At 48.3% G+C, this 25,994-nt stretch overlaps 1 protein-coding gene across 4 annotated transcripts in view; it reads right to left on the bottom strand.

The window, feature by feature from the left end:
* The window catches only part of ADCK1 (aarF domain containing kinase 1), a 211,326-nt gene that overhangs the window by 111,225 nt on the left and 74,107 nt on the right, over window positions 1-25,994 (bottom strand). For all 4 annotated transcript variants that reach the window (XR_007774436.1, XR_007774435.1, XM_050953282.1 and 1 more), the window contains exon 5: window positions 644-802. Coding sequence is in view for 2 of the 4 variants with exons in the window: in XM_050953282.1 (XP_050809239.1) it covers window positions 644-802 (159 nt within the window). In the remaining 2 variants the exon portion in view is untranslated. The remainder of the gene's footprint in view (window positions 1-643; window positions 803-25,994) is intronic.

Here is a 25,994-nt window from a genome sequence, read left to right as displayed (position 1 = left end):
CTGACTGCAAGGAAACCTGCAGGTTGAGCAGGTCTGACCACCCCAGGGGCATTTACCTCCTCCTCTTCTCACCTTGGCTATTGCAACTCTCTGCTCCTCAGCCTGCCCAGGTCCTGCTCTCTGGACCCCTACATGTGCAGATGCCACTGCCTACCTTTTCACATGCACAGGAGAACACAACCTCTTCAACCCCATGATCAGACAACTCTAGTTACTCCCCATGCATTTCAGAATCCAGTCAGAAAATGCCCTCTTTGGGCCAGATCCTGAAGTTAACTGGAGTTGGGCCAGTGTAAGGATTTCAGGACTTGGCCTCTTGTTTCTGAAACCTCCATGGACTTATTCAGGTCTTTCTCACAGACTTCCTCGCTCTCTTCCTTTTCCCCTCCCCCCAGCTCCCTTGCTCCCCTGTCTGCTCATCCAGCACTAGACTCCAATCCCGCCATCTCATCCCTGACAGTGTAGCCTTCATTGATTTTGTGTTTTATTTTTGTAAGCGTCTAACCACATCATTTATCTTTGTAGAGCATTTTGGGATACAGGGTCCAGGCCACTATACTCATACCCCCAGAGAGATCAGTGGTGGTCTGCCACCTGGGTGCATCTAGCCCAGCATGTTTGCACAGAAGGTGTTTTGGCTTACCTCCATCAACAAAATGTCCCTGGAGCTTTGAGCCTGAACCTTCGGGTGCTGGACTTTCACTGCCACTGTCCTCCCATCCTGCAGCACCGCCTTGTGGACCTGGGCCAGGGATGCTGCTCCCAGGGGAGTGTCTTCAAAACTCACAAAGAGCTCTTTGATCTGCCAGGAGAAGAGGAAGAGAAGTGAACACACTGGCAAGGATTCACAGAGCCAGTCTCATAGGGAAACCTCCTAGAGACTGAAACCCTACATCCACAGACCAGGTACAGCACGGGTAGTGGCTCTGCACATTTATCCCTTCCATTCCAACTCTGTGCCTCATCCTTGACCTGGTGGGGTCCCTCTAGAGCCTAGTCAGTACTTGACACTGTTGTGGAGACCGCCAACAAGAAAGTGGGGGCTGCGATTCTGATGCTGACAATTCTGAGCTGAACACCTGTGTCACTAGGCACTGGACAGAGACCCAGCAGGTCCTTCACACAAGACATTGAACAGCCAGCAGGTGGCAACAACTTTCAGCCACCCCAAGCTGCTTGTGTGCAGAGTGGGGTGATTACAGAAGTTGGTTATGCTGGGTGAGGGGCCAAACTGCCTGTCCTTCTACACAGAATTCTATATTTTTATTTAACATTACACTACATGGCACATCATAAAATCCTGAATACCTTGGCAGCACATGTGCTATGGTGCTTACATTATAGACAGGATATCAGAAGACTATCAGGTGCTTTGTTAAAGCCAGCTATGTCACCATGCATTATTAATTTGTGGCTGGCCGCCAGCTTGGCTGTTGGGTTACTGAACTACTGTTTGCACTTCCATAGATCTGGGTTTCAAATATTTTTAGCTCACAAGTAGCTCTCTAAGGGGCATTTTCTCAGTCACAAAATTCAGAAGATTGACAGTCTCAGGAAAGGCCCAGGACAGGATAGCAGGGCATGTGGTGGGGCAGATGAGTGTCTCAGCAGCACTATGCATGAGGGGCCCAGCACTGGAATAGCCAGGTGAGCTGTGGGTCAGGAGTGAATTTGATCAAGTCTGTGTGTATAGGGAGCCCAGGTTTGGAACAGCACTGGGATGGTGTCTCAGTTTAGGACAGAGATGCATCAGCAGAGTTGGGTGGGGGATGCTGACCGAACCTCTTTTTCCATTGTGCTTGGCTGGCACTAACGTGAACACTGGAGGAGCACATAATTTGCGGGGTGGAGGGTGAAAACTGAGTGCTCATGCATTTTTATAATCTGCTTTTTAAAAGGTAATTAAAGATGGGAAGTGCAGCAAGCTGGCAATTAAATATGAATAAAGCTCTTCTAAACAGGCCTTCGTGCAACATGTTAAACAGAAATTCTTTATGTTGATGGAGAAGGGGGGTATTCCAGGAGTGGCTTGTTCCCTGATGCAGCTGCTGAGAACAGCAACCCCCTCCCACTCCCCACGGCATCTTCCACTAAAACTACTGGTTTCAATTGGATTCAAAAGGGAGCTTCAGCTGCCTCACTGGGAAGGCACCTTTTTAAAATGTACTTTATTCCTTTTGGTCCTGGCGGCAAAACCGATTAAGTAAAACAACTGCATTTAAAAATGAGTAGTTGTGTATTTTTTAATTACAGTGGGTCCACAATTCAGGCTTATCAAAATTCCTCTCTCCAGATGAAAATAACCAGGTTTTTCTTTCTTTTCCTTTCTTCCTTCCCAATAATTCACTGGATTTGGGGTTTCTGACTTCAGATTAATTTAAAGAACAAACCGCTTGTGAGGGGGACCAGATAGCTCCTGGAAGCTCAGTGGTCCAGTATCATACTTCCAGCCACACCAGATAAGATCAGTGGTCCATCTGATTACTGAAGCAACATGGTCTAGTCGTTAAAATGCTGGACTGGGGGTCAAGTGGCCTGAATCTGGTGTTGAGGCACATTTGGGAGGACAGTTCATGGGATAAATTTGTACTGGCCCTGCTTGGATGGTGCCTGCCCTGTGGTTTTAGAGGCCTTTAGTCCCCTGGGCTGTCACCAGCCACTTTTGCCAGAATTGAACACACTCTGAAAATAAAAATACCAGCATAGGCTCCTCCCAGCAGTAATGGCTGGTGTGAGGCACATATCCCCCGCTGAGCTTGTGGTTTCCCACTAAATATGGTGCACAGACAGCTGCTCCCATGGACTCTCTCCGACAGAAGGGTCTCTTTTTATAAATAGCCTGAATTGCTGTGACCACCCAGCACAGGGAGATCCAGGCTAGCCACAGTGGCCAGCTGAGCTTGTCCAGGCAGAAAACCACAAACGTACACACACACATGCATGCGTACACACTCCATGCTAGGGCAGCACAGGGAAGAACTCAGGCATAGCAAGAGGATTGATGGCCTCTCCAGGATCTGTGGGGAGGGGAGATGTACTGGCAGCGGGGCCATCACGTGAGCAGGTGTGAGAATGAGATGAAGCAGCAGCACAATTAGCTCTGGGCTACAAGTCCCCTGCTCAACAAACTTCCCTCATTCATCATGAAAACGTCCTTTCCCAGTCCAGTGCTTTCACAGAGGGCAGCCGCTCTTGCCTCTGCTGCAGGCCACTCAGCTGCTGTATGTCCTAGAAGGTCCCAGGCAAGTGAGAGAGCATGTGACCAGGTGCTGGCATTCCCTCTGACATCCCCCTCCCACTACAGCCAATGAGAGTCCACAGCGCTTTGCTGGCTCAGAGATAAAGCCAGTCATGCTCCCAGCACTGTCAGGTGGGGAACAGGAGGCCAATCCCTGCTTCCTCTCTCCCTCCAGCACAGAGTCTCAGCCACCCCACAAAGGCAAAAGTGTGTGACTGCAGCTGTGGAGGCAGCATGCTCAGTAATATCCTCAGGGGATGGCAGGCGGGAGCACCTATGTCATTCACCCAGTCTCCACGTCCTGCCCAAGCCAGCAGAATAGTGAGGGAAGGTCCTGGGGCACTCTATCTCGTAGGATACCTGAAGGGCTCCCAGGTTTACCTCAGACTACACCAGGCCTCATGAAGACAAGACAAGCTGGCTGATGCCATTTGTGACCCTGGCAGCAGGCGTGGAAACTGTGTAGAACGAGGTGGAAAAACAGTTTCTAAGCAGGTTTAACCTGAGGGGGGAACCTCAGGGCCACATCGTCAAACAAGTCAGGTGCTCAACTGCATGCGTAGCTACTGCAGCCAGACAGGTGAATGGGATACCTGCACGTGCCGGGATCTCTAATTAGCCATCTGCATGTGCAGTTACCTATTCGGCACACGCTCTCCTGGCAACTGCACGTGCCATTGCACTTAACTGGCTTGAAAATGCAGCACTGAATGTTTAATCCTTAAAAACTAGGCTTGTTTAATTTTAAACATGCAAGATCTTTTCATGATTACTACATTAGTATTCAAGCTGCAGGGAGCTGCTATAAAGGCTCTTCCACTATTTATCTGGGTACTTATTAATTGCTATTGATTATTATTATTTGTACTGTGGTAATGCCTAGAGGCCCCAATTAAGACTAGAGCCCCATTGTGCTAGGTGCTGTACAAACAGTCAAAAACAGTCCTGGTCCCAAAGAACTCATAATCAAAATAGACAGACAAGAAGTATCATTATCCCCATTTTACAGATGTGGAATAGAGGTAGAGAGAGATTAAAGGGAACATTTTCAAAAGTCTCAGTGATTCAGGAGCCTAAGTCCCCTTTCCAAAAGTGGCCTAAGCACTAAGGCATCTAATTCTCATTGAAATGAAAACAATTTCAAAGCCTCAATTTCCCAGTGCAGAGGGCCTTTGAACCTCCTGCCCCTAAGGATTTCTATGCACTCTTCTTCTTCAACGTTCATTAATTCTGTCTCACAACCCCTTTCGAAGTGAGGATTGGATATAAAGGATCACTTCACCAGACACTGGTCTGGGACACAGATGCTGCTTGGTAGGACAGGAAATAACAAATCCTGTCTTCACCTGAGAATGCAGAGGGAACGGAATGAAAACACAGAGCTGGGACTTGGCCAGGGCACCAGCGTGAGTAACCGAGTCATGCAAACAGGGTGACTGGAGCTTTATTGACCACTCATGGCTGGGACAAAAGAGTCGCTTTTGTTCCCCAAAAATGAGTAAATGCTTAAAAATAGGGGTTCAGAATGGAGGGGAAACTAGTGGAAGGCTCTGAGAGTGCCTAACATGGGACCTGGGGAACATTTCACCCCCTTGCAAGGTTTAGGGAGCAGCAAGGACTCAGCAGCATCAGCACATAGGGGCATGAGACTGTGCCATCTACTAACACTCTGCCGTGTTCCAGAGCCTTGTTACTTCACAGGAGCTCAAAACTTTAATAAAAGGGGGAGAGAGGGTTCAGTATTATTCCCATTTTACAAATAGGAAAACCAAAACGCACAGAGAAGTGACTCACGCAGAGCCCAATGGCGAGACAGTGGCAGAGCCAGGAATAAAATCCTGGAGTCTCACAGAATTTAAGGCTAGAAGGCACCATCATGATCTTCTAGTATGACCTCCTGCACATTGCACGCCATAGAACCTCAACCACCCACTCCTGTAATAGACCCATGACCTTTGGCTGAGTTACTGAAGTTCTTCAATAATGGTTTAAAGACTTCAAGCTACAGAGAATTCACCATTTACACTATGTAGTTTAAAGATGCAAGTGACTCATGCTGCAGAGGAAGGCGAAAAAAACCCAAAGTCTCTGCCAATCTGGCCCAGGGGAAAATTCCTTCCAACCCCAAATATGGCGATCAGTTGGACCCTGAGCATTTCGGCAAGACCCAAACAGCCAGACACCTGGGAAAGAATTCTCTCTCCATCTAGTGTCCCATCACCAGCCATTGGAGATATTTGCTACTAGCAGTTGCAGATCAGCTACATGCCATTGTGAGCAGTCTCATCAGACCATCCCCTCCATAAACTTATCAAGCTCAGTCTTGAGGCCTGTCACAACTACAAAGGGAAGAGTAACAACCCTCCTGTATACAGAGGCACCAAAATCCTTTTACTTGTAGAGGGTTAAGAAACTCCGGTAACCTGGCTGACACCTGACCCAAAGGACCAATAAGGGACAAGATACTTTCAAATTTGCGGGGAAGAGAAACTCCAAGTGGTCTTTCCCTGTTTCTTGTTAAATCACTTGGTGGTGGTAGCATATCAGGTTTTAACCTAAGCTGGTAGAAATAAGCTTAGGGGGCTTTCATGTGGGTCCCCACATCTGTACCCTAGAGTTCAGAGTGGCGAAGGAACCCTGACAAAACCAGTTAGGGTTTTTTGCCCCCAATACTCCCCTTGAAAGGCTGTTCCAGAATTTCACTCCTCTGGTAGTTAGAAATCTTTGCCTAATTTCAAGCCTAAACTTGTTGATGGACAATTTATAGCCATTTATTCTTGTGTCAACACTGGTGCTTAACTTAAATAACTCCTCTCCCTCCCAGGTATTTACCCCTCTGATGTATTTATAGAGAGCAATCATATCTCCCCTAACCCTTCGTTAGGTTAAGCCAAGCCCTTTAAGTCTCCTCATATAAGGTAGGTTCTCCATTCCTCTGTACATGCTAGTAGCCCTTCTCTGCACCTGTTCCAGTTTGAATTCATCTTTCTTAAACATGCAAGATCTGAATTGCACTCATTATTCCAGATGAGGTCTCACCAGTGCCTGGATAATGGTACTAACACTTCCCTGTCTCTACTGAAAATACCTCGCCTGGTGCATCCTAGGACTGCATTAGCCTTTTTCACTGCAGCATCACACTGGTGGCTCATAGTCATCCTTTGATCAAGCAATACATAGAGGTCTTTCTCCTCCACTGTCACTTCCAACTGATATGTCCCCAATTAATAGCAAAAATTCTTGCTGTTAATTCCTAAGTGCACGACCTTACACTTTGCACTATTAAATGTCATTCCACTTCTATTACTCCAGTTTTCAAGGTCATCCAAATCTTCTTGTATGCTATTCTGGTCCTCCTCCATACTGGCAATACCCCTCAACTTTGTGTGATCCACAGATTTTATTAGCACACACTCACTTTTTGAGCCAAGGTTATTAATTAAAATGTTAAATAAAATTGGTCGCAAGACCGAACCCTGAGGAACTCCATTAGTAACTTTCCTTTAGCCTGACAGTTCACATTTCAGTATGACCCACTGTAGTCTCCCCTTTAACCAGTTATTTACCCACCTTCCAATTCTCATATCAATCCCCATCTTCTCCAATTTAATTCATAATTTCCCATGTAGAACTGTATCAAATACCTTACTGGAATCCAGGTAGATTAGATCTACCGCATTTTCTTTGACTAAAAAATTAGTTATCTTCTCAAAGAAGGAGATCAGGTTGATCTGGCACAATCTACCTTTTGTACAACCGTGTTGTTGTATTTTATCCCAACTACCATTTACCTCTATGTCTTTAACTACTTTCTCTTTCAAAATTTGTTCTAAAGCTTTGCATACAATTGAGGTGAAACTAACAGGTCTGTAGTTTCCCAGATCACTTCCTTTTCTGAAAAATAGCTACTATATTACCAATTCTCCAGTCATAGGGTATGACTCCTGAGTTTACAGATTCATTAAAAATCCTTGCTCCTGACTCCTATATATTGCAGCTCTTGATTCATGCATTTCTGAAAACTGTGACCTGTGAAATGGCCTGGAATTCAAGAGGGGGCTGGCTGGGAAGCTTAGGATTCACTGGGAGCCTCGTGTCTTTGGCACAGTCATCAGAGATGATGATGCACAGGATGACCAGCGGCTGCTACTTGTCTCCTTTTGGTCCCAGACAGTAGCATAGCCAAATGAGTCTGGGGAAGCTTGGGTAAAGTCATTCAAGAAGTGGGGGATCATGCAGTGATGGGGATGACACAATGAGCGATCATGCGTTGAGAATGATGAGACCATGGAGGACCATACAATGAGAAAGTGATGGGGATTGGGGGGTTGGAATAAATTTACCTTCTGTTTGTATGAAAGCTATCTCCTGTGGTTTGTTCCCCAGTACCAGGAGTTACCTTGATATTGTGGTTGTGCTGACACAGTGGCTGTGCTAATGTTTCACTCCTGAAACACAGAGCACTAACACTCCCACCTCAATCACAGCTCTGGGTGTGGCTATCTGGATTTCAGGAGGACACATGAAAGATCAGGTGTCAAACACCACTGTGCATCCATAATTGGGGGCAGGATTCAAGGCAGGTTACTAGTTGTACACCCAGCCCAGCCTTCATCCTCACTATAGCTGGGACCCTTACCCCTCTGCCTCCAGTCAGAATTCTGTTTTCACCAAAATCCACTGGAAAATCCTGATTTCCACTAAAATCAGACATTTCTGGTTTTCCAATTTTCACCATAATCAATAGGGTTCTGATCGTGAGGGAGGGGAAGGGACTGGGGTGAGGGGGAGCTGGCCAGAGTGGGGTGAGAGGCCCACTAACTCTAACCCAACCTGAACCCTACACCTGAACCCTGAGACTACTGCCTAACTCCTGTATCCAAACTCTGCTCTCCTCCTACTGGCCTCTGTGCGGACACCACTTCGGCCCTGTATACTAAGGGATGAACTGGTGATTTTAGTGGAAATCACACCTTGACAGATTTCCAATTTCCACAAAAATCAACAGCATTCTGCCAATCGCTGTCAAGAACATTCCCTGAAATTTGGGAATGAATTGGATGCAATTTTCACAAGTTATCGTGCCACAGACAGAGGACTGAAATTGAACTGAATGTAGGGCTTCCCTTTACTCAGCAGATATAAAGTGTGTTAAAAGTAGGACATAGTTCTTGTGCCTGACGGGCACTTGGGAAATGCAGAAGCTCAGTACATCAGCTACCTTCAGTGGATCCACCTAGTACTGACACTGGTTTAGGGGAGGTGGTCAAGCATTCAAGTAGGCCCCATTCCTTCCTCTAGGGTGACAGATGACAAACGCGAAATATTGGGACGCGGGGGCGGAGCAAAAAAAAAAAAAAAAGCCGCCGGAGGCCCCCCACCCGCACCATCTCGCCTCGTCTTCACCTCCCCCCATAGGGGAAGGTGCCCAGCTGGTGCAATCCCGCCCACTCAGACAGCAGCATTTCAGGCAGGCAGCAGCTCTGCCCTGCAGCACAGAGCACCCCGGGATTAGGAAGTGAGCGGCTGGGGCGTGCTCAGCCTGTGGCTGCTGTGACCCCACCAAGTTGCCCTGCACGTGGGGCAAATCTGTCCCACGTAGAAGAACGGCCTCTAGTGCCAACCTGCCCATGGCTCGTCCCTGTGCTGCAGCCCCGGGGGCTTCGGGGCAGGGCACACGGCACACGCAGCAGCTGGGCAAAGGGACAGGGGGACACGGGAGCCCTCAAGGAACATGGGCCGCCAGCCACCCCAGGGGAGGGGGCTGGTGGACGGCAGCTCTGCCCCTCAGGCATGGGGTCTGGGCGCGGCACTAGCAGCCCAGCCAGGCACCCCGTGGCCTCTCCCACCTTCACACGGCTCAGGACGTTGGACAAACAAGCAATTTTGTCCTCCCCAAATCCCCACCCTGGCCCTACCTTCTTCATGGCCGCGCCATGCACGCTGATGTCACCCCCTCCCTCCAGCGCTTGCGCCACCATACAACTGATCAGCGCAAGCCTGGGAGGGAGGAGGAATGCAGTGTGCTTGGGGAAGAGGCGGGGCCAGGGCAGGGATTTGGGGAGGGATCTAATGGGGCAGTGAGGGGGTGGGAATGGGTGGGGCCAGGGCAGGGATTTGGGGAGGGATCTAATGGGGCAGTGAGGGGGTGGGGATGGGTGGGGCCAGGGCAGGGATTTGGGGAGGGATCCAATGCGGGAAGGAGAGAGCGGAGTAAGGCGGGGGGAACGAGCCCCTCCAGGCTCCGCCTGTGCGCCGGAGTGGAGGGCAAAATTGCTCGTTTGTCCAGTGTTCCAACCGAACATCGGTCGGGACGCGGGACAAACAAGCAAATATTGGGACAGTCCTGACAAAATCAAGGCATCTAGTCACCCTACCTTAATCCTTACTGAGACCGCCCCCACACTCAATGTTAATCCATCAAGCCTAGCAGAGGAAGGCACGACACCTCTCCTCCAACTTCTGCAGGTAGAGTGAAGGTCTGGAAGCGTTGGGGAACTCAGAGGAACATGGATTCTGTAAGTGCTTTAGACACATGTCATTAGTCTAAATACTAAGAGAGGTGAAGGTAAACACCAGGTATTAAATAAGGATATTGATATAATAGACATCACAGAAACTTGGTGGAACAATGATAATCAATGGCACACAGTAATACTAGGGTACAAATATATAAGAATGACAGTTTTTTCTGCTGGTGGGGGACAAACACTGTATGTGAAAGAAAAAGAAAGAAAGAAACACTGTATGTGTGTAGTCAACTATACACCTCTACCTCGATATAACGCTGTCCTTGGGAGCCAAAAAATCTTACCAAGTTATAGGTGAAACTGTGTTATATTGAAATTGCTTTGATCCACCGGAGTGCGCAGCCCCGCACCCCCAGAGCACGGCTTTACCGCGTTATATCCCAATTCGTGTTATATTGAGTGGCGTTATATCGAGGTAGCAGTGTAGTAAAAATCTTAAATGACTCAAACTGTACCACTGAATTCCATGCTTGAATAATAAGAGTATACCACCTGATCAGCATGGTGAAATGCTCAGGAACAGTAGAGGGTCTACAAAAACAGAAAACCTAATGATAGGGGAGTACACCTATCCCCATATTGACTAGGAACATGTCATCTCAGGACAGGATGCACAGATAAAATTTCTAAACACCATGAATGACTGTTTCTTGGAGCAGCTAGTCCTAGAATTCAAGGGGAGAGGAACCTAGGAGGACTGGGCACTAAACAGACTCAGAAACACTGTGTGGAATGAAAATGACATTTTACAGTCTTTTAGACCCAAGATATGAGGGTTTCTTTTTAAACAGGGGTTTACAAACTGTAGAGAGCCAGATCCTGCTCATGCGAAGGCAAATTCCCACTGAAGTGAACAGAAGTTTTGCCTGAGCAAAGATTGAGTGAGGTTTATTAATATTAATAGCTCTCCACAATTTTTAACATTTTTATTGACAATAAGATTGTTGGTTGTTCCCATTTAAACTTCCCCTTTGCAATGTCACAAGCCCAAACTCAATAGCACCAACCAGTGACTAAGACACACAATGTGCAAATAACCAGATAGTTCCCTATTTCAAGCAGAGCAAAATGCAAAAAAGCTTCATAGCTTCAAGAGCATACAAGTAAATTGGTTTTTAAAGGGCAGCGGAGGTCAGTGAGCTCATGTTGCAGGAGCCCTCCAGGAGTAAAGGGAGTTCATAAACTGGTCAGTTCTTGGTCTCTCAGATGAGACAGTCACTGAGGGGGCCCAATTAGTAACAAATGTGAGAGTGGATTTTGTGAAGTGGATGCCTGCTCACTTGGAAACAGACTGAGAGCCACCAACTCATGTCATTCTACAGACTGCGAGGGTCTGCTACCGTATTTCTAAAGCCTCTTGGAGACAGGCACTTTTGGAGTTTTCATTTTTGAGGCTAGCATCTCCTCTGAACTCAAAACCTGACATTCCCTTGCCGGAGGAGGTCTAGGACATGTCGATGCTCATTCTGCTCCTGCCACCTTTTCAAAAATACTTGGCCATCTGTGGCATGGCACTATGGGATATTCGCTCCCCCCAAGTCTACAGGACCAAGGCTGATGGGGCAAGAACTTGTCATTCCAGGGCAGAGACTCCCACTTCCCAGACTCCAAATCATTACTTTTATCTGTCGTGTCTGCTCTCTTCCATCCCAGTTAGTTGTGTTCCCCACCCAGAAACAAAATGTCTCAGTGTTACTCAAGGAGTTATTAAGACACCAAAAATGGAAAGATTAGATTTATCGCAGCAGACAGTGAATTATGAAGAATAATTTATCAAATGTCAGAGCAAACAGACCACAATTTATAGAAGGCCTGGTTGAGTCAGTGAAATCTGACTGTACTTCTCCCCCACTAATGAATACCAAGCCTAATTGATGGGACCCAAACTCAACTGTTGACAAGTGTGTATTTATTAACTCTATTTTTTTATAATATCTTATATATCCACAGTAGAGTGGCTTTCATCTCAACTGATCCTGAAGCACTCATATACTTTTCATCCCCCTTGGATGTATTCACTATGACAGTCTTTAATGACAATCACACAGAGTTTGTTCTACAGGACTTCTGTCTCATTAAGTGCACAGGATGACCAGTGAATGAGGAAGATTTCGAGAGGAGAAAGGATGATCTCTTGTGTTTAAGGCACTAGACTGGGATTCAAGAAAGATGGATTCTAATCTTGATTCTACTGTAGATTTCCCATGTGACACTAGGCAAGTCTCTATCATAATTGCATACCCACTACACCTAAGCGGAATGAAGATTGCCTGGGCAGCCATAAATATAACATTTCCTAAATGTTGAGTGCTTGAGTTTGTATATACACAACATACAAAATGCTATGCTAAAAGAGTATTAAGACTACAAAACATTCATACACATGCATGTAACTTCACCCAATACTGAAATGCATCTACCTCTTGGGTATAACATGGCAATTGTTTAATAACATGCAGCAACATTACATAAAGGAAGTGAAGAAGAATAGTGTATCAGTTCAAATTACAGGGAGGCAGAATCTGGCCACTATACTGGGACCAACGCCCCAACTCTTGCACAAGGCGCAAAGAGATCTTTAATTACAATAAAGAATCAGTGCCTCCATTTTAAAATCTTTTCTGAAAGATGGCACCTCCAGCACCACAGCATCGCTTAGCAACATGCTGGGGGGTGACGTAGTGACTTAAAGGGTATAGCACTGAAGCAGTAGAAGCATTTCCTGTAACATCTTAGTGCTTGTAACCGTGTGGACTCACCCCCACGGCACCTCTTCTGGTTGCTTCGGGGAATTAGCTCGATTGCAGCTACGGACACCCTCTGCAGGCCAGTGATCCACCTGTCCTCTGCTGGCCCTGGGCCCCTCCCTGGACCTCCGTGCCCCTTTACCTGGGTCTCCCCTCTCCCAGGGGAACCCCACCCCGCTATCCCCACTTTGCCTCAGTATTGGCTACTGCCCAGTCATTGTCTAGCCCCCGTTCACTGGGGCAGACTGCAGTATCAGCCACTCATCATAGGCAAAGGGGGTTTGGCCTGGCTGCCTTTACCCACCCTCTGGCTGCCCCTCTGCAAGCACAGTACCTTGCAGGCCTAGAATTAGGCCCTGCAGCCTGGGGAGTTACTGGCCTAGGGCTTCTCAGCTCCTAAGGCTTTTCCCCCAGCCCTGCCTTCCTTTAGGTCCCCTGGGTGAGTCCCCGAGCAGTCAGGCCTGTCCCTCTCTCCCTGTCAGAGAGAGACTCTCTTGCTTCTGGCTCCCCTGGCCTTCTTATACAGCCTTGTGGCTCAGTTTGGGGTGTCGCCCCCAGCTGCAGCCACTCCCGCCATCAGCCCAGGCTTCTGGCTCCAGCTACGGCCCCTTGCCAGGGCTGTTTTAACCCCTTCTCTCCCAGAGCAAGAGTCCACCTTGCTACAGTGCTCCAGAGAGGTCTCCCAGGCAAGGGACATGGATGACTTCATAGAATCATAGGACTGGAAGGGACCTCGAGAGGTCATCTAGTCCAGTCCCCTGCACTCATGGCAGGACTAAGTATTATTCATGGCAGGACTAAGTATTATTTGCAGTTCAATTTGCACGAGTGAGGATCTGCTACTAAATACTTATCAGGACAAACCCTCCTTAGTGTACGTAATCTGAGGTGATCACAGCACAAGATGAAATGGCTGCTGGTGCATAGCTGACCCAGGATGGCTTCTTAGCTTCCTTATCACTAAACTTGTTCACCACCCTGAAGATATTCCTTATCCTCCCCTACTTATGCTACAGCCATGTTCTGGACTTACCACCTTCGAATGTACATACATGTCCCAGTCCTATCTGCTTCTGAACACCAACAGGTGTAATTTCCACATCCTGTAAATCACTCCCAAATCCTTCTCCTTAGCTAAGATGGGGAACATCCTGTTTTCTCTCACCATCTGAGGAAATACAGGTGAACGCCTTTTCCTTTGCCCAGCTCTTTCCACTAGACACAAACTGTTGCTAATCTAGATGGCTAGAAGTCTCACCTGTACCCTCAGGCTCACATCTATGCTACGGTGCCAATTCCCCATCCCTGACATATTACAAAAGGCATCACCACCTTGGATGGTGTCTTCAAACAGGTGGCATGACTTGTCCTTCACCTCTTCCTCAGTGTCACCTACTGAAGCCAGAGTTACCATGAAGATACAAGGTTTGATTCACCCAAAGAGGCTAGTGCAGATCCTGGTGCAGGGCCCCAGGCAGCATGTCCTCCCACATGAGGATCGCCATGGTGCTAGATGCTCATAACATGCCCATTCCATCGTGGAACCCATAACCAACTGATGCAGCCCCAGAAGTGGGTGGTGATAACCAGAAGAGGGTGTGACCAGGGCACCTAGGAAATGTCCGTTCAACATATTGGGGTAGCAGATCCAGCCACAAGATAAGGCCACCTCACAACGGTAACCCTGGGGAGGGCAATAGCGCAAATGCCATGCATCCGACTCTGGGGGGACTCCTTACCTGCCTGCTCAGGGTTTGAGCAATGTGGACCCCTCTGCACCAATCAGTATGAATCAAGCCAATGGCTTCTTCTTTTCTCTCCTATGACCCTGCTGGAGCTCTGCACCCCATTCCCTTGTACTTCTCTACCCACTTGGTGCTCTGCACAACTGAAGAAGACTATTTGGGATTCCATCAACGATGCTTCCTAATCACAAAGTCATTGTCACAAGAGAAGGAAAAACTGTACAAGGAGGTGCCCTCTAATCCACCTCCTGGAGACCAATGCAGGATTGTTCCCCTAGAGTCCATTGTCCAGGATTCTGTCTAGTCTCTGTTCAACTGCCCTTCCCTCTCCTGTCACCCTTTTCTTCTGGTCTCACCTTGCCAGAGAAAGCCTGGTGGGAAAGCCTGTGTGCAGCAAGTTCCCCTGACCCCTCTCAGTCTGCAGTTTGCTGAGCCATATGGCAATCAGAATCAGTTGTTATCCTGAGTCAGTATTTTCTAATTTCTACGGACCAATGCGTTGAGGGAAAGTACCTTTTATTCCATCCCTGTTTACTGCTGCTTAACATCTGTGCTCAGGCAAACACATGGCACCTTCATTTATTTCCCTGATTACAGTCAGATGTTTAAGACAAGACAACACTACCTGAGAAAATTACTAATCCTGGATTAAAAACCAACATCCACATGTGGCATTTGCAAGGGCAAGAGGCGGGGACAGCAATGAGCAGACAGCACCAGTGCATGTTGCCTTTAGCCCAGCCCCTCACTCCCCAAGAGGCTGACCTGAACCCCTAGCTGGCGTGCCATTCAAATCAGATAATCACACCCTACACTGCATGCCTAGCTATAATCTATCTAGGTTCTTATGCTGGTGCCCATTCCCTTGACATCAATTACATTTAAGATTAAGAAAAATGATGTAGAATTAATTGAGGTTAAAAAAATTTAGATAAGTTTGTGGAGAATAGGCCCAAGGATGTTAGCCAAGACGGTCAGGGCCACAACCCCATGCTCCAGGTGTCCCTAAACCTCTGGCAGAAGCTGGGACTGGACAACAGGGGATGGATCACTTGCTAATTGTCCTGATCTGTTCATTCCCTTTGAAGCATCTATCAGTGGCCACTGTTGGAAGACAGGACACTGGGCTAGATGGACCATTGTTCTGACCCGGTATGACCATTCTTATGACCTATCTCTTTTTCTTCCCTGATGGCAAATGGCAGATTGAGGGTTGCACTGTTTTTTATACTACTATTGTTGTTGTTAATGAATAACAGAGCATGAGAGTGTTGCGGAGTAAATGCACTATGGCCATAAAGCCTGGGCAGAGAGGTAGGCTCTGCATGTAGCTCTAAGAGGTTAGTGGTCATTCATCAGCAATGAGTTCCATGGTCTAGATCCAGTTCCCATGAAGGTTCTGTCTCTCACAGTCACAAGCCCATCTCCCTTTGTTGGTCGACAGTTCCTTCGCTCCTGTAGAAAGGAGCAGTCTTGGGAAGTTCCTAGGGTAGCAAGGGCTGATCCCATGCTTGGGGTGGAAATTAGGACAGCAACTGTGATAAATGAAGTAGGCGGGTAGCTCCCTTTTATGGACACCCAGCCAGGCAGTTAGTGATAAAATCCCTCTTGGTGTCTGTCCTCTGCTTGCTTTACATGTAAGGGTTAACAAGCCCGCAGGTAAAAGAAAAGGAGTGGGCACCTGACCAAAAGAGCCAATGGGAAGGCTAGAACTTTTTAAAATTGGACAAGAAGCTTTCCCTTTGTGTCTGTTGTCTCTCTCCAGGAAAGAGGGGAACAGAAGGCAGCAGGAATGCTGTGTAAAGCTTTAAGCCAGGTATGAGAAATCATCAAATCATACTTAGAATTACTTATTTGAAACCCACCAAATATGTAAGGAATGTTTAGATAAACACGATCAGGTTTGTTTCTTTATTTTGGCTTATGGACTCCTCTGTGCTAACCCCAGATACTTTTGTTTGCTTGTAACCTTTAAGCTGAACTCCCAAGAAAGCTATTTTGGATGCTTAATTTTTGGAATTGCTCTTTTAAAATCTAGCATAAGCCTAAATTACAGATGTATTTTCTTTCTTTTGTTTTTAATAAAATTTACCTTTTTTTAAGAACAGCGTTGAATTTTTGGTGTCCTAAGAGGTTTGTGCATATGTTGTTTGATTAGCTGGTAGCAACAGCTAATGTCCTTTGTTTTCTTTCTCAGCTCTTCCCCGGAGGGCAGGTGAAAGAGAGTAAGGGTACCCCACAAGGAGGAATTCCCAAGTGCTCCTTCCTGGGTCCAAGGGTTTTTTTTGCATTTGGATGGTGGCACCGTTTACTAAGCCAAGGTCAGAGAAAAACTGTAACCTTGGGAGTTTAATACAAGCCTGGACTGACAAGTATAAATTTTTAAAATCCTTGTGAGCCCCCACCTTCTGCATTTGAAGTGCCAGAGTTCGGATTCAGCCGTGACAGCAATCTTGAACTGAACTGGGCTCAACGGGAAACCAATGCAGAGAGTGGCAAATTGGGTTGGTGAGATCCTAGCAACACACGTTGCTGAGCAGGTGGACCACTGCATTCTGAATTAGCTGGAGCTTTCACAGAGCATGGAGTTTTATTCCTAGATTATATGAGAGTGTGGATTGCCATAACCAGATCTAAGTCTGATAGGACCAGGCATCATATGGCCACTGCAGACGGAAGTGGGTGTCCTTTGCCATCGTAGCTATTTGGGTGTCCAAGTGCAGTACAGAGTTGAAGACCTCTAAGACTACAGACCAGTTTAGCTATCTTAGGGGCAGGTGCTTTCAATGGATGGGATCATTATGGAGGAGGAGACTTCATTAAAACACATCCCTCTTCCAACTAGCATCACCTTGGTCTGGTCCAGCTTCAGCCAACTGCTCTTCAATCAGATGCTAATCTTCGCAAGGCATCACAAAAGCTGGGCAGCGGTACAGTGAACCTTTGACATAAAGCAGATGTGCAGCTGGGCAGTGGACACGAAAGAGTCCAGAAATTACTTTAGGTCCAGCACAACATATCCTGTAGCACAAACAATTAAAATAGGTGAGGGACAAGTAACAGCTGATCTGTGATGTTTCAGAACCAACCTCTGAACTGGACCCACAATTTTGTGCATGCAAAACCTCCACACTTGTGCTCACAAAGTCAGCTAGATCAGTGCCCACTCTGCACATAAAAATGGGGAGGCCTAGAGAGGAAATATGGTCATCAGTCCAGATCAAGTCAGTACCACTTAAAACATTATAGATGGTTTTCTTCAATGCAAGCACCCCAAGTTCAGGATTGAATTCAGAAATCCAGCTGGACTCTTTCTACCTCATGTGGAGACACCAGTAAGAAATATTCTGTTGCTGGAACTTGGTTGATTGTTTTGCTGATGATGCCAAAACACGAAAAGAATCCAAGTGACTCTTCCATAGCTATGCTGGCTCTGCAGAGCTGGCAGAAGGGAAAACTTTGGGCCAGTGGAGTCAGTGGATATATCCTACCTATTGCTGCACCATAACAGACCAATGGTCTATCTCACCCGGTATCCCACAATCTGCCACACTAGATCAGGCCAATGATTCATTAAGGTAGTTCCCCTACTTCCTGCCATACCAGATCAATGATCCACTTAGTTCAGGATCTCGCTTCTTGCTACGACAGAACAGATTTTTGGTCCCACCTGCTTCTGCACTGGATCAAGCCAATGATCCATCCTGTAACCCATCTCCAACAACAGCCATTATTAGATGCTCCTGAGGAGTGCTAGCCCTACAATAATTAAGCAATGGCTTGTGTGGGAGAAAAAATTCCTTCCTGATCACAGCCTGTAGTCAGCATATGCCTTGAAGCCTGAAGATCAGTAACCCATATAAAGCGTATTCAATGCTGTTTTGAGTCCTGTAAGCTTTTTACCCTATACAACATTCATGCAGGTCTAAAAACAAAATAAAAAAGGAGCCTCTTTATGCAACACCAGTGGGGTGAACATATCCCCACCACACCCATACCACAGGGCCAGCGACTTGTGAAGTGCCCTGTTCCTTTTAACACTGCCATCCCCAGCAAGCACAGACACAGAAGCTCCAAGCTGCCATGGGCTCTCCCTCGGGCTCCCCAAACACACTTACCTTTTTTCTAATTTGCTCTTTTAGCTTGAGCTGCCTCCCACTTGAATTGAACGATGCTCATTAAACGTGCTGCCTTCACTTTCTTTTTGAAGAAATATTATCTTGCCTGCTTCTCCCAATCTCCACCTGTCAGGACAGAGCTGTGTCTGTCAATCTCAGAGATGGATCGGAATTGTGGCCCTTTGAGAGAGCACAACTTCCCCAACTTCAGCCAATTCTTTTAATTTTTAATGTGAAGGACTCTCCCTGCTTTTAAATGCAGATCCCCACTCTTGTGTTTCGGGGGGCAAGCAGGACAGGGATCACACTCTCCCTCTGCTTCCTTCTGCCAACAGCCTCTTCCACCTCCAGCACAATTCTAGCATCTGCCCAGCTCTGCACTGGGCTTGCCCTGTTCCAGAGCCCATGGGAGGGAGCAGACCACACAGTTCACATTGAGATTCTTCTGGTCTGGAGCTCCAGCAGGCTCCCTGCAGCACCACAGCTCTCATGCCCCACGGCTGAAGGCACGAGCATACCAGGAATGTCCCTGCAGTCTATCAGAAAGAGAGGACCTCCTACAAACTAGCTCATAATCCCTCAGGATCATGCAGGGGCAACTGAGGGGAGGCACTACCCTAAGCAGCAGCGGAAGCCCTGGCTAGAAGCAGAAGGAGAGGAAGTCAGAGAGCCGAGCAGGCTCCTCCAGTGGCTCCCATACTGGGAAGAATCATAGGCACCACTCAGAGACTTCCCAGCTACAGAGTAACCTGATAAGTGTCCAGACCAGCAACGTTCTAGACAAAGGCCAGACTGATCAGGTCCCCAGGATCCACACAGGGGAAAGACAAAGAGACACGTACAAACAGAGCAAGAGAGAGAGAGACATACAGACACACTCACACATGGAGTGCGTGAGCAATGAGGGACAAGAGCCAGAGACAGTCAAAGGGTCCCTGGTGGAAAATTAGGAGAGCTTGAGATTCTGCCTTGCTGATGGGGAATAAGGAGAAGCCTTACATTCCAGCAATGTATGGGCCGTGTCTTAGGCCTGGTCTACATTGGGGGGCAGGGGGGGAAACGATCTAAGTTACGCAACTTCAGCTATGTGAACAACGTAGCTGAAGTCAATGTATTTAAAATCGACTTACTGTGGTGTCTTCACCACGGTGAGTCGACTGCTGCCACTCCCCCTTCGACTCTACCTGAGCCTCTTGTTGAGCTGGAGTACAGGAGTCAATGGGAGAGCGCTCAGGGGTCAATTTACTGCATCTAGACTAGACATGATACACTGACCCCTACTGGATCGATCGCTGCCCTCCAATCTGGCAGGTAGTGTAGACATAGCCTTAGGAGCCTGAATGGCACTGGGCCTGTCACTGTCACCTGTTAGCAGGCCAGACCCAAATCTCTCCACAGTTGTGATGTAAAAAACTGACAAAATGCAATATGACCTTGCCCCTCCCCTCAGTTCACCTCCCCTCCCCTCCCAACCCTCTCCTCCTTCATCCCTGTCACAGATACAGAAGTTTCAATTCTGCTCTCCTCCTCTAACCCCTCCACTCGTCCCAGCAACCTCATACCATCTCCTGACCTCCCTTGCACCACTCTCATCCCTTTCTTTACTCTTCTCCTTAACCTCTCACTCTCCTCTGGCTCTTTCCCCTCACAATATAAACATGCTTTTGTCTCTTCCATCATAAAAATCTCCACCCTTTACCCCACTTGCATCTCTGTCTACTGTCCCATCTCCCTTTCATCTTCAAACTCACTGAGCCCACTGTTTACAATCACTATCTGGGGTTAATCTCCTCCAATTACATTCTAGACCCTCTCCAACCTGGCTTCTGGTCTTTGTACTCAACTGAAACTGCTCTTGCCAAAGCCTCTTCTTAGCCAAATCTCAGAACCAGTACTCCATCCTCATCCTGCTGAACTGTCAGCCACCTTTGGGAATGTTGACCATGCTCTTGAAATGTTGTCCTCCCTTGACTTCCATGACTCTGTCCTCTCCTAGGGGTCCTCCTACCTCTCTAACTGCTCCTTCAGCGCATCCTCTGGAGGATGCGCCTCATCTCCACTCCAACTTTCTGTAGTGGTTCCACTGGATTCTGTCCTTGGACCCCTTCTCTTGTCCCTCTACACCTTACCTCTGGGTAATCTCATCCACACAAATACAAATTCAACTACCTTCTCTAACCTATTGACTCATAGATCTACCTCTCTACTCCATACCAGTCTCCTTCTGTCCAAACTCAAATTTCAGCCTCTCTCTGATATCTCTCCATGGATGTCCAGCTGTCCACTCAAACTTAACATGACTAAAACAGAGCTCCTACTCCTCCCCACCACGCCATCCCTCCCATCTCTTTTCTCAAACACTGCGGATAACACCACTATCCCGACTCTCTCAGCAGTCATCACTGACTCAGACAGCTCTCTCAGTCCTCAAACCCAGGTTAAGCCTAAGTCTTGCAGATTCTTTCTGCATAACCTCTCTATGATAAGGCCTTTCCTACCCATCCACATAGCCAAAACTCTTGTCCATATCTCATATCTTGATTACTGCACCTATTCTCTGGCCTTGACAAATGCAATCTTGCCTTGCTCATAGCCATTCAGAATGCTGCTGCTGCAAAGATAATTTCCTTGCCTGTCTCTTTCAAGTCATCCCTGCACTAGCTCCCTCTTCTCTACCACATCAAACATGAGCTACTTGTCTTCACTTTCAAAGTTATTGTAGCGAGGGGGCGGGGCCTCCCTCCCTGATGGAGGCAGCTGAGACCATCCCCTGGTGGGAAGAGCCGGGACACCCGCAACCGCTCCGGCAGAAGCAGAGGGACAGGACCCAGAAGTATAAAAGGCAGGCCCTCCAGCTCAGCTGGAGGAGAGTTGCTGGAGGAGCAGGACATCTCTCATCTGCTGCTGGAGCTCAGACCCAGCTGAGGCTGCTACAGTGCCAGAGACCCAGAGAGACTGTCAGAGCTGCCAGACATTGGAGACACTGAGAAGCTGTTGGGGATGTCACTAGCCGTTTACCCCGGCGAGACAAATGACAACCCCGGAACACAGGTACCACCCAATGGGAGTGTAGGAAGGAACCCATACCGAATAGGTGTTGGCTGCATTAGGGACTTCCAGTCAGCGTGTTACAGCCGGATTCCCTGCTGATCCAGTGGCAGAACATTCCGTCACTGTTACAGCCCTGGGCTGGGATGTAGCGAAGTCAGGTGGGCCTGCATCCCCCTGCCACTCTGGCCCTGGAGGTGGCAGCCTCCCCACCTTTAGGTCAAGAGGCCTATGTTGGTCCGTCATCCACTCAAGCTAAGATGCCAGATGGTTTTGCTGTCTGCCCCACAAGAGAACTGATCCCTCTAGACCAGGGGTTCTCAACCTTTTTCTTTCTGAAATCGCCACCTGCAACATGCTATAAAAACTCCATGGACCAGTTGTGCCACAACAACTGGTTTTCTGCATATAAAAGCCAGGATCAGCATTAGGGGGTAGTAATCAGGACAATTGCTCAGGGCCCCATGCCATGGGAGCATCACCAAGCTAACTTGCTCAGGCTTTGACTTTACCCACAGGTGGTGGGGCTTGGGGCCCTGTGTTGCAGTCATGCACAGCGGAGCTTTGGCTTTCTGCCCTGGGTCCTAGTGAGTCTAATACCAGCCATGCATGGCAGCCCCCTGAAACCTGGTTGTGGCCCCTGGTTGAGAACTACTGCCCTAGACTGCTATGTTGCTCTGCCCTGACTGAAGGCCAGAGCCCCTTAGCTGTTGGTGCCCAAACCTGCTTGAGGGCCTGGGCCCCCTAGACTCACTACTGCTTTGCCTGACTGCAGGCCAGAGCCATTAACTGTTTGCTGCCCCACCTGGACTGAGGGCCCCAGGCCTATAGACTCACTAGGACTCTGCCTGACTTCAGGCCAACAGAGTCCTTAACTGTTTGCCGCCCGGCCCTGACTGAGGACCCAGGGCCTATACACATGCTGCTGCTGCTCTGCTGGATGGCAGGACAGAGCCCTTGACTGCTGGCTGCCCTGCCCTGTATGAGGGCTGGGGCTTACAGACTCAATTGCTGCCTGGCCTGGACTCCAGATTTGGGCCTAACAACTGTTGGCTAATTCCCCCCTGAACTGAGTCGCTATATAGGCATGGTAGCAAGGGGGCGTAGCCACCCTCCCTGATGGATGGGGTGGGGGGACAAGTGCAACCTCCTTACAGCCATGCATGACCTGTGTTCTGCCTGTACAGTGCCTAGCACAATGGGGTCCTGTTCCATGAATAGGACTCTTAGTGCTACAATAATCATCATCCCCCCACCACAAACAGGGGGTCTCATTCCTGTTCAGCCACCCACAGTGGGCACCTGAGGATCTCACAGATACCCACAATCCTTGGAGCCAATTACTATGGAACACCTTTTGATGCATCTCTGCAAAGGATTTTGCTTGTGCACTGCAAAGAGATGGAAGAACCTTTGCGGGAAGGAAGTGACACAGACAAGGGGCTGGATGGGGCATTGAGAAGGAAGGTGAGGACTAGGGGAAGATGTGAGCCAAAAGCAATTGGGTACTTAACCCCATCTCCCCATGCGCACTATGCCCCATCCTGCAGGTGATTCCACAAACTCTGGAAGCTGGGAAAGGCTGATAAACAGTGGGATGAGGGTAGGCACAGAGTTAATCTCAGCCGGGGAGAGAGAGGCTCTGTATCTGTCTGCAGAGCTGCCTGAGGGTCCCATCAGCAGTATGCTTCAGCAGCATCAACAGATGCTGCCCTGTGAGAAAGAACCAGCTGCCAGCGCTTTGAGGATACTGGCACCGGGGGGGATCAGAAATCACCTGAGCCTCCTCTGAAATCCTGCTTCAACTTCTAAAGATTGGGGGCTTTGGGAAGTGTAAGAGGGGGTGGGGCAGTGTGTGGGAGTGGGTTTATGTGATGTGGGTCAGTAGTCATGGGTATCTGCGAGTTGGAGTGGATGTACCCATTTGGTGGGCAAGAAGGGGTGTGTGAACTGGTACTCTGTGCATTTGGGTTGCACAGGAGAGTTAGGTGGATGTAATGGGCATGTACAGGTCAGGGGGTGCATCCATGTGTGGAATACATAGATGAATGCTGAGAGAGGTGTATCATGCTTGGGTGGAATGTATTGTCTAGAGGGACGGCACTGTATGTGTTTGGGACCGCAGGGTGGGAGGAGCGGTGTGTGGGGTGAGATGTATTCGTGCCTGGCAAGATGGACGGTACATTTTTGGGAGCACATGGGAAGGAGCAGTGGGGGGTGAGATCTAGTCATGGCTGGCGGGATGGTGCTGTATGCATTGGGAGTGCACGGGGAGGAGGGGTGAGTGCGGTGGGATGTATTCGTGGCTGGCGTGATGGTGCTGTATGTATTTGGGAGCGCAAAGGGAGGAGCGGAGTGCAGTGTAGGATCTATTCATGGATGGTGGGATGGCGTTGTCTACATTTGGGAGCGCATGGGGAGGAGCAGTGTGTGGTGTGGGATCTGTTCGTGGATGGTGGGATAGCGTTGTGTATATTTGGGAGCACACGGGGAGGAGTGGTGTGTTCAGTGGGATATATTCATGGCTGACGGGATGGTACTGTACGCATTTGGGAGTGCACGGGGAGGAGCAGTGTGTGCGGTGGGATGCATTTGTGTCTGGCGGGATAGCACTGTACCCATTTGGGTGTGCACAGGGTGAAGCGATGTATCACGCGGGCTCTATTCATGGCTGGCAGAATGGTGCTGTAGGTATTTTGGAGTGGGCGGGCGAGGAGTGGTATGTCAGGTGGGATGTATTAGTGGCTGGCAGGATGGCGCTGTACATGTTTGGGAACATAGGAGGGAGGAGCGGTGTGTCAGGTGGGACATATTAGTGGCTAACGGGATGGTGCTGTATGTATTTGGGAGCGCGGCGGGGAGGAGCGATGTGTGGGGTGGGATTTATGTACGCCTGGTAGGATGGTGTAGTAGATGTTTGGTAGTTCGCAGAGACTGAGACATAGAGGCACCTTTCAGTGTCCAATATACAAGGAAGTGTGTGAGAAAGATGTTTCTTCAAGTGATCAGGAATGTTTACAGGCCTCTCATCAGAAAGTAATGAGCCAAAAACATGCCAGACCCTGGGGAAAAAAGTAGAGGAACAGCAGAGACAGCTTCACACTATGCACCAGCCTACCACTGGATCGGGACCAGACACTTCTGACAAACAGACAGAAACCCAAAACAGAGTGTGAAGTCCTATCCCAAGCAGATTGTACCACCTCTGTTCCTTCCTTATACTTTCACACAATAATTATATGGACTATTACATTGACAAAGTCTTCTTGAATTGCTCGGGGTATAGGAGTATGGGTGTGGAGGTTCGTGATGTATATGGAGATGTACTGGGTTGTGCAGGTCATGTGGAGTGCATGAGTAGGCATCAATAGGATCTTGAAACCTCTGTTTATGGATGTGACAGAGCAAGCAATAGCTACACAGCTGTACAGTGCACTACACAACAATTCAGGACAGGAAGTGCAGAAGAATCAAATGGAATTTAGGGAGGCAGAATGGAATTTCTCACAATGAAATCTGGCCAAGACACTTGGGTTAATAACCCTTGTAACCTACTCATATGAAAAATTCTGTGAGACCTATAAAAATTACAGAAGGGAAAGTGCCCTCAGTTGAATCACTTACCCCACTCCCTATAACAAAGCCTCCCTGAGCACTGCTCTGGGGAATGGGGTCAGTAATGTACTGGCTCCCTACTAAGCCAACCACACCACTCCCTGAAGCACAGCACCTTCTAGCAGCATGCTGAGGTCAATACTGACTCAGAAGAGAAAGTCCCCTGTTGAGTCAGCCACTCCACTCCCTGCAGCACCTGTATTTTCTATGGTGATCTCCCTTTCAAGAACTGAGTTAATCCTCTCTCCCTTTTCTGTCTCTATTCCCTTTTCTCCCTCCAGAGCTCTCTTGATCTCTTTCCCTTCTCCCTCTTCCTTCCATTCTTTCCCTCCCCCCATCTCCCTGTCTCTTTGTTGAGCTGCCAGGGTTCTGGTTCAGTGGTGTAACTCAACTGATTTACTCGTCTTAAAGCAGTGTTTGCTCGCATGTAAATCACCCTCTGAGCCCGGCCTGTAAAATGGGCTTGTTCACTCAACTCTATGAATAGGAAAGTAGGCACAGCTGGCCTATTCATAATCAACATAAAAAATAGATTAGCACTTTACAGATTAAACATTATCGTTTCAACAGTTAACATAAATCAACTGCACTTATGGGCCCAGCGCTGCTGCTGTGGTAGCAGAGCGACATACTCTGAAAGGGAAGGTCCCGGGCTGAGGGTCTGGTAGGGAATGGTGCATTTCTCTTACCCCTCACACATGAGTTTCCCCTTGCAAGGTGTGCTGCTGGAATCCATTTCACGGAGCAAAGCTAGGCTAAGAAGAAGGAGGTGGGAGATTAATCTCCAACTATCTACCTACATTTCTATTGTACCCAGCACTATCGTATCTAAAGACCAATATCCAATCCTCCTACTCCCCCATGGCTGATACAGCTTAAAAATATTTGCTGAGGGGAGCAGGGGAGGGACCTGCAGGCCACTGGCTGCAATCCAATCTGGGTCAGTACTGACC

This window comes from Gopherus flavomarginatus, chromosome 5 (genome assembly GCF_025201925.1).
Source record: "Gopherus flavomarginatus isolate rGopFla2 chromosome 5, rGopFla2.mat.asm, whole genome shotgun sequence".
Taxonomy (NCBI): domain Eukaryota; kingdom Metazoa; phylum Chordata; order Testudines; family Testudinidae; genus Gopherus; species Gopherus flavomarginatus.
This window is presented reverse-complemented; position numbering and strand designations above follow the sequence as displayed.